The following is an 8,009-nucleotide window of genomic DNA, read 5'->3' as shown; positions in this document are numbered from 1 at the left end:
CCTTAGGGACACATTTTCTACAGTTCAGTTCCTCAAGACATTCCATTTTCCATATATTGCCAGAACAGTTTTTATTCATATTCCCATTTTTTTTTTTTTTTTTTTACAATAAAACCTATGCAGAATGGCTGCAGTTACTGAGGAAACCTGATGATGGTTTAATTGATAACCCACATCTAAATACTCCAGACCCACTGCAGGATAAACCTGATTAATTTACTCCAGACCAAATCTTTTGATGTGTGAGAGCCTATTTCATTACAAAAGGGGCATCTCGTCTCACATCTATATGAAAACCCTCATAACTGCAATTAATACGGAACTTCAGTTACTCTAGCTTGCTAGTTCCTGCTTTCAAATACAGATGTGATCAGGCTATTAGGATCTCTTAATTGGTGGAGTTATGGCTTTCATATTCCCAGCCCACATACCACTGCCACTTTGAACAAAGGATGTATGAGGATTATGAAATAGTACATCTGAGTATATTCTTCGCATTGACTGAAAAGCTCTTACTTTCTCATATTTAGCAAAGCCACCCATAACAGCTGGATCAACAATTCCATTCAGAAGCATAGACAGTGGATTAATAGGAAGGTTCTCATCACTCTGGTATTGGTTAATCATCATCAAAATTTTTTCGTTCGTCGTGGACATAGTCTCAATAGCATTCTCCAGAGGACTAATTGTAGTCTATAAAGAAACAAAAGACTTCTAAAGTTTAGAAAGCAATAAAAGGGTCTTTTTGGTTTTATAAAACTTCATGTATGTGAACAACATTCTCACAATTCAGCAGACCAACACAGATTTGTTCAATTCTCTTAGGACCTGGTCCTGAAACTATAAATCAGATGTAAGATATATTGATCCCAGCAGTAGAAAGATAAAACATAAGTAATAACAGTTTTGTATGCATAAAAATAAGTAAATAACAATAGCCTCGTGTGATAAATTTGCAAGGTATTTTGTACGTGAGGATTCATACAGATATGCGTTTTACAGGTTCTTAGCATGTTAATACACACCTGTGACATGGAGACAACCTCAAACCATCGTAAAATTCCAGGAAGTTTGTATGCTGTAACAAATGATGTTCTCTCAATCCACATAGACTATAAAAAAAACATAGCAGGGAGAAAATGATACTTCAGGATTTAAACTTTAATCTTTTCTGCCTTCTGAAATGTCTGAGTGAAAAGAGTTTAGATGGAAAACATATGCACATTTTTGCATAAAAGGACACTGCAAAATGAGTCCAGCACAGCAATTTACACAAATCCTTTTTCTGATTTCAGATTAGGTCATCTTCAGGCACTAAGCCTGCACAAAGCAGAGGAAAAAGAAAATTACCCTTGAATCTTTTAGTATCTATTCCTATTTTTGCCATTACAGATTAAAAGACTGTGACTAAATGACTCTCACCTCTACCCAGATTATACTTCCTTGCTCCACTTTGAAAACGTATTTCTGCAATTAAAAGCAGTAATAGCCCTATAATAACTTGCCAGCATTCTTACTTTTTTTTTTTTTTTTTCATTTCTTATTCCTCTTCTGAACAAGACTAGCTGTTGGTATTTTGAAAGGCCATTAGTTCATTTAACCCTACTATTCCTTATTTTACCCATATCATCTAAACTGCCAGTACTAAGAAACATAGTCATGAATGCAAGGAAGACACACTCCAGATATCCCAATTTCCACCTGTCTGAAGCAAGCATGCGTATTACCTATTCTCATCAGCAATGAAAACAGCAGCGATTTAATTTTTGTAAAACCATTTCAAGGTATATTCATAAGTGGTTTCAAAAGCCTTCCATTTGCAAAGGAAGCCAGTGTGCATCGTGAGTCTTGATAATGAAGTGCAAAGCTGGGGTGTCAGGGTAGAGTTTGCATCTGAAGCATTTAATTTAACAGCAGGTAAGAGGCTCCTGACATGAAACTGTTGACAGTACGTATTAGCAGGCATGTTACTGGAATTGTACATTTTTGAAATAAATGGCTTTTCCCACCAGTATCCCAAGAGCACAGCTTTAGCGATAAATATTGGATGGTGTGGTTTTCACAACAAACTATAAAATATCAGAGATCTGTAAAATTAAAATATAGAAACTTACCACATTTTTATGCATGACACTGAAAAATAGTTGGTGGTGGTGCAGATGTCGTAGAATATTTGAAAAACAAAGACTATTTCTTAGCATTACACCATTATGCATGGGAATAAAAATGACATAGGTAGTACTCTAGCCTGTCAAGATTTCACAGGGCTGATGAAAGCATACAACACACACCTCCCATCGCCAAGCTGACAAAGTGTTGTAAACTACAAGAGGCAAACCATTTGATATTTACATGTCATCTTGTTTCATAACGAAAATCTGTACCAGAAAATGTTACCGCTTAACACAAATGTGTTGAGCATACATAACTACATAATGTTTGCCTGCAATTGAAACAGTGATGCATCATTGAGTAAGTACCTAGGAGTACTGCTGAAATAGAGAAATCTGCATTTATTTTTTGAACCAGATCCTAAAATTAGGGTGTCTGTAATGAGTAATCTGAGACTAAGAAAGGATCTAGATCAAAATTCAGTCACAGCTACCAGAACTGCCTCCATCGCTCATTTACTTACAGCAAATTCATTTTCAGGGTCAACAGATCCTTTTCTGACTGGTCTTGAATAGTGGAATCGGTGCACATTGTTGGACTTATAAAAACTGAAAGATATAAAAAAGACTATTTGAAAATACAGAATTCGGAAATTTATGGATCTTGTTATCACAATGAAATATTTCATTTTGAGTCAGTTGAGTTTTTAATCAAAAGTAAATTTACTGCTTAGAAAAAAAAGCACTCTACTGAAAACTCAGGAGACAACAACTTTATAAACCAGGGTCCACACACAGTATTTCACAAGTATTAAGCTTCAGCTTGTGACCGGGTGTAATTTCCAGGTATAAAAATTCCAGAACTTAGAGATTAATGTTAAAACCTATAGAAGAAGGTCTAGAAAAGATTTTTACTTTCCTGTATTCTTGCTGAGGTATGCACACTGCTTGCCTCCTTTATAGTGGCATACAAAAGGAATATATTTTGTTAAAAATAATTGACTGAACTGAGCAGATATATTCACCTGAACTGAAATACATGCTTTTTTTCATCCACAGTGCATGCCACATCAGTTTAATCGTGTCTAACAATTCTGCTCACAATGCAGAACAACAGTTATTCAATAAACTAAACATTTGAAGCCATCAATAACATGTTTTTGTGACAGATAAGAAAATTAATATAAATACCTATAGAGGGAGACATGAATGTAAAGAGTCTATTACAAATTCATGTTACGGCTAATGAATCTTTCTCAATCACTGTGAGCACATATTTCCACTAAGCTCGTAACCACTCGTCCTTTAGCACTGGCTAATTTGAAAGAGCAGAGACTGCACAGTTTTGGCTAAGTATTTTGCTGTCCACAGAAAAACCTCTCCTTTTAGTTTTTAGTTTTTGTTTTAAAGATGAATTAAATTTAAAGCCCTGTTAAGTAATAGCTAATTTTGCAGAGAAAAAAAATAAATCTCAGAAATGTCTTACAGTAAAAGCAAGCCATGTTTTGGAAGCTTAGAGAAACAAATAAATGGAGAGAGCCCAAACAGCTGAGCTAAGCAAACTTCTGGTATGTTAGCTCACAGGAACCTATGCTTTCTGATCCAAACTACTAAGATTATCTTCATCAATAAAGAAAAGAAAGTGGAAAATACTGCCATACCGAGTCAGGTCACTTTATAGACTTCCATCTGAAAGGACAGATATTGAAGCTCTTTGATAGTATTGCAATCAAGTAATTTAAGTAACAATGAAATGCCCAATAAAGTACACTCATAACGATAAATCTCTAAAATCAGATGAAATGAGCAGTTTGGTTGAATTCTCCAGCTGAGACAAGCAATTACAAAATCTCACATATGACAAGAGATTGTACTTAATGTGGAGCACTTAACTAAATAAAAATGTTACAAGTTCAAAATGTGGCTGGCACTACACTGAAATCTAGTGAAATAGGACCAGACTTATAAGCTGTCTTTCAGTTACTGATCTTAAAATGTACTCAAGTTGAAATTGGGACCACCATTTATTATTTTTTTCCTTTTTTTTTTTTAATCTTTTTTTTTTTTCCCCCCACTCTGAATCAATTCAGTAAATATTCTGTAGAGAAGGCTGCAGAAAAAGGTGACATGTGGCGTGAATCCAGGAGTGGTACAGTTAGAAATGAACTCAGCTGATAAAAAGAAGCCTTCTATCTTCAGTCTCTTTTTGGAAAGTCATAATACAAGTGTCATTAAAGGGTTTAGTCTGAGGTTTTGTTTGTTTAAGTGTGGAGGCATTGCAAAGCCTCTCTTGCATTAAAAATGCAGGTGCCTCAGTTTACCTGGATAATTTTTTTCTTAAGATGACTGTCGTAACCAGTTCCAATTAGGGAGTACAGTCAGACCTTGTGCTTTCACAAGGCACTGACAAGTGCAGGGAGAAAGTGGGGCCTGCCTTAACTGGTGGTGCTTGTAGTTTTTGCTGTCCTTAAGTTACAAGCTAACAAATACTATCTTGAAATTTTTCATTCAGGTGTTAAGTGATAAGCAACAGCTTTTATTGACCATTTTTGCAACCATAAAAATCATAGAATGGTTTGAGTTGGAAGGAACCTTTAAAGATCATCTAGTTCCAACTCCCCTGCCATGGACAGGGACATCTTTCACCAGATCAGGTTACTCAAAACCCCATCCAACCCGGCCTTGAACACTTCCAGGGATGGGGCATCCACAGCTTCTCTAGGCAACCTGTGCCACTGTCTCAACACCCTCACAGTAAAGAATTTCTTCCTTATATCCAGTCTAAATCTACCCTCTTGCAGTTTAAAACCTTTGCCCCCCATCCTGTCACTATAGGCCTTAGTGAAAAGCCTGCCTCTGTCTTTCTTAGAATCTCCCTTTATATATTGATGGATTTGGAGCCAAAAACCTTTCAAGCCTGAAGTCAGCCAATATTCCAGCAGGTACTGTATGCAGTTTTGGCATCAGCTATTAGAATGCACCACCACTTTTCACACATGTAGTCAGAACACTTCATTACGAGCGTGTAGTAAGTTCAACCTGATCTACATTGTGTTAGGGGTTTGGAAATGTTAGCCAGTCTGTTCTCAAAATACTCTGGACAATTCATTTCCTTTATTGTTTTACAAAATCTTGACCTTAGTGCCAATGGAAACCATTTTGCCACTGTGTCTTTTACACTTGGCAAGATAGGTCATAACAAGATTCTGCTGTACAAGAGCCTTCAACTCAACCATTCTCATGCTGCCAGTCACCTCTAAGACCCCTCCCCCCATCACTTGTCTAAGAAACTGTGTTGAAAACACCATAATTTGGACCAAAGCATGGATTCCACCTCCGCATCCTGTAACCATATGCTGTTCCTTAAGTGGTAGATGGGTAGATGTTCTTTCACGAAATTCCTAGGGAATATGTAAGTCCATAAAATCAGACAATAAAAGCTCTAGGATTCGCTGGCAAATGACTAAGTTCACAAAATAAAGGTTGTCAGTTTAGAAATATGGACTGACTTTCATTATATTATCTACTACAAATACTCACTTACTTTATAATTTGATCAGGTACTGCCTTATTTTTGAATCTAGGTTGTTCCTCCAGGACTGGTTGCACTGTAAAACACTGGATATCTGAAATCGTGAGAGTTAAGGGCATGTTATTAACTATCAGTATGAAATACTGTAAGCTGTGGGGAAGTAAAAATTATAATAAAAAAAAGACATTTCCTTATGAAAAATCTGCAGGGTTCTGGGTTTCTTTTATGGAGCTTTCTTGGCCAAAAAGGGAAAGATCTGCCAGGAATAATGAGTGAATATATATTAATGTTAATTCTGAACTGCATGTTTTTATTATTTACTGAGCTTGAATATCTGTAGCTGAATTTATCACAGTGAATCATTCATTAAATTTTAAAGCCCAGCCAACTTATAAAAATAACACCAACAACATCTGATGTTAACAGTTTCACTATTTAGCTTTAGGCCTACATAATGTCATGAAGTTAGCATTTCATCTTTGAAATCTGTAATTGAGCAGCCCTTTTACTTGAGATTTCCTTTTTCTATGGAATTGTTATTTTTTAATCTCAATACTGTTGCAAATAGACTGGAGCAAATTTTACGTTAAGGAATGAAGCATATGATCTCAAAAAAAAAAAAATTGGTTAAGACAGAATTATGAGAGCTTGGCTCAAGCTTAATGTACTATTTCAGATGAGCCTGTAACACCCTCTGCTTCAGTCCCAACAGTGTGAGAAGGAAGCAGTATTCCTGTCCCCCTCCAGCAGGTTCCATCAGAACACACTCAAGAGAGCATGTGAAGTGTTGCAATATTACCTTGAAAATTAATAAAGGAAAATCAACATGTCAGAAAAAAAAATCTGATACAATGAGGTGATCCCGTAGCTGCTCAACCAGTAATGAATTAAATGAGAATAGGAAGAAAAAGATAATGTGTGTGAGCAACTGTTAAGAGTGCTTCTAAACTAGAATAATTTAGGGCATTCTAAAAGGTGTTTAACAATGTTTATGAGTTAATTTTCCTAGGAAAATTTCCAAGGGTGACATAAGGCATATTTATGTTGCCAAGAAATACAGGTGATACCCAAGTGCAGTGCCAGTCAGAACAACGTTCAAGGAAGACATGAGTTTAATATCAAGACAAAACAGCTAGGAATGTGAGGTCGTAGACAGGTTGCTGCTTTAAACCTGGCCAATTCAAGTGTTTATCACTGGTTTAGCCATTTGAAGAAAATAAAGGTAAACCATGCATGAATTTGAATTAATTTTCTTCACTGAAATGGCTATCAAGCACTGGAACAGGCTGCCCAGGGAAGCGGCTGAGTCATCCCTGCAGGTATTTAGAAGACGGGTAGATGTGGCATTTAGGGACGTGCCTTAGTGGTGGACTAGGTTTATGGTTGGACTCAATCTTAAGGGCCTTTTCCAGCCTAAATGACTCTCTGATGACTGAAAGAGACAGACTCCTTAGAATTGTGACAAAACCAGGAGCAAACATTTTAGGAACAAACCATAAAAGATATGCAGGACATGTAAATAAAACTGCAAACTGAGCTGCCGCATCAATCAACTTTCATCCTTTTTAGGAAGTGATTGTTCCATACAGATAAACTCTTGCTAAAAAAAAAAGGTTTCCCAAACCCAACTTGGTTCTGTAATCTCCCACGTGTTCAAGGATACATTGACCAGGAGAGTTTTTCACGTCCTCCCCAGGTGCTGAGGTGGTGTTCATCTTCTCTGCGCTGGGAAACTGACTCATGAGCTGTGCCTGGAAATCCTCTCGCCTCTCATATTCCTTCCCACGATAGATGAACACTTTGTTCTGCAAGGAATAAATAGCTGATTTCTTGGGCTCTATGATGCTGAGGCAGAAGTTACAGATTGATGTTTGTCAGTACAAAGGCACAATGGAGTCTCCAAATTTTGGAATGAATGTTACTGTTTTCTGAGTATTAATTAATTATAAAGCAAGGCACCATTCTGACCAGGTGCTGGAATGCAGCACTGACTCTCCAGAGACCCTACTGATAAAATCAGAATGGGAGATAAGAAAAGCACTGAAATTCCTTTTCTTCTTGTCTGTCAGGTAAAAGCATTTGCTTTCAAATACATTCTGGGTCCAGGTTTCACAGCTTTCTAATGCCAGTATATAGGTTTCTTCTTCCTGCTCCTTCTTGGTATTATGAAATGTCCTTGTTTACAATACAGTCCAACACCAAATGTGCTCATTTCGGGTTCAGTTTGCTTCATTTAACAGAATACTTCTATAATACCAGAGCCAAAAGGTGTGTGCTTCTTTTGGTGTAGTATTAGCATATCGTTTCAGTATTTTTCCAATGTTTTCAAGGCAACTTTGGCCTTTAAACTGGGAAAGAGGGGTCTT

At 36.8% G+C, this 8,009-nt stretch overlaps 1 protein-coding gene across 1 annotated transcript in view; it reads right to left on the bottom strand.

The window, feature by feature from the left end:
• DOCK2 (dedicator of cytokinesis 2) overlaps positions 1-8,009 on the bottom strand; it is a 194,826-nt gene that overhangs the window by 14,566 nt on the left and 172,251 nt on the right. The window contains exons 41-45 of the mRNA XM_035889022.1: positions 7,307-7,448; positions 5,656-5,737; positions 2,636-2,720; positions 1,026-1,112; positions 517-693 (exon numbers count right to left, since the gene is read on the bottom strand). Coding sequence (XP_035744915.1) covers positions 517-693; positions 1,026-1,112; positions 2,636-2,720; positions 5,656-5,737; positions 7,307-7,448 — 573 coding nt within the window. The remainder of the gene's footprint in view (positions 1-516; positions 694-1,025; positions 1,113-2,635; positions 2,721-5,655; positions 5,738-7,306; positions 7,449-8,009) is intronic.

This window comes from Egretta garzetta, unplaced genomic scaffold (genome assembly GCF_000687185.1).
Source record: "Egretta garzetta isolate BGI_Z169 unplaced genomic scaffold, ASM68718v1 scaffold60, whole genome shotgun sequence".
Taxonomy (NCBI): Eukaryota; Metazoa; Chordata; class Aves; order Pelecaniformes; family Ardeidae; genus Egretta; species Egretta garzetta.
The sequence above is the reverse complement of the archived record's forward strand: the minus strand, read 5'-3'. Positions and strand labels throughout refer to the sequence as shown.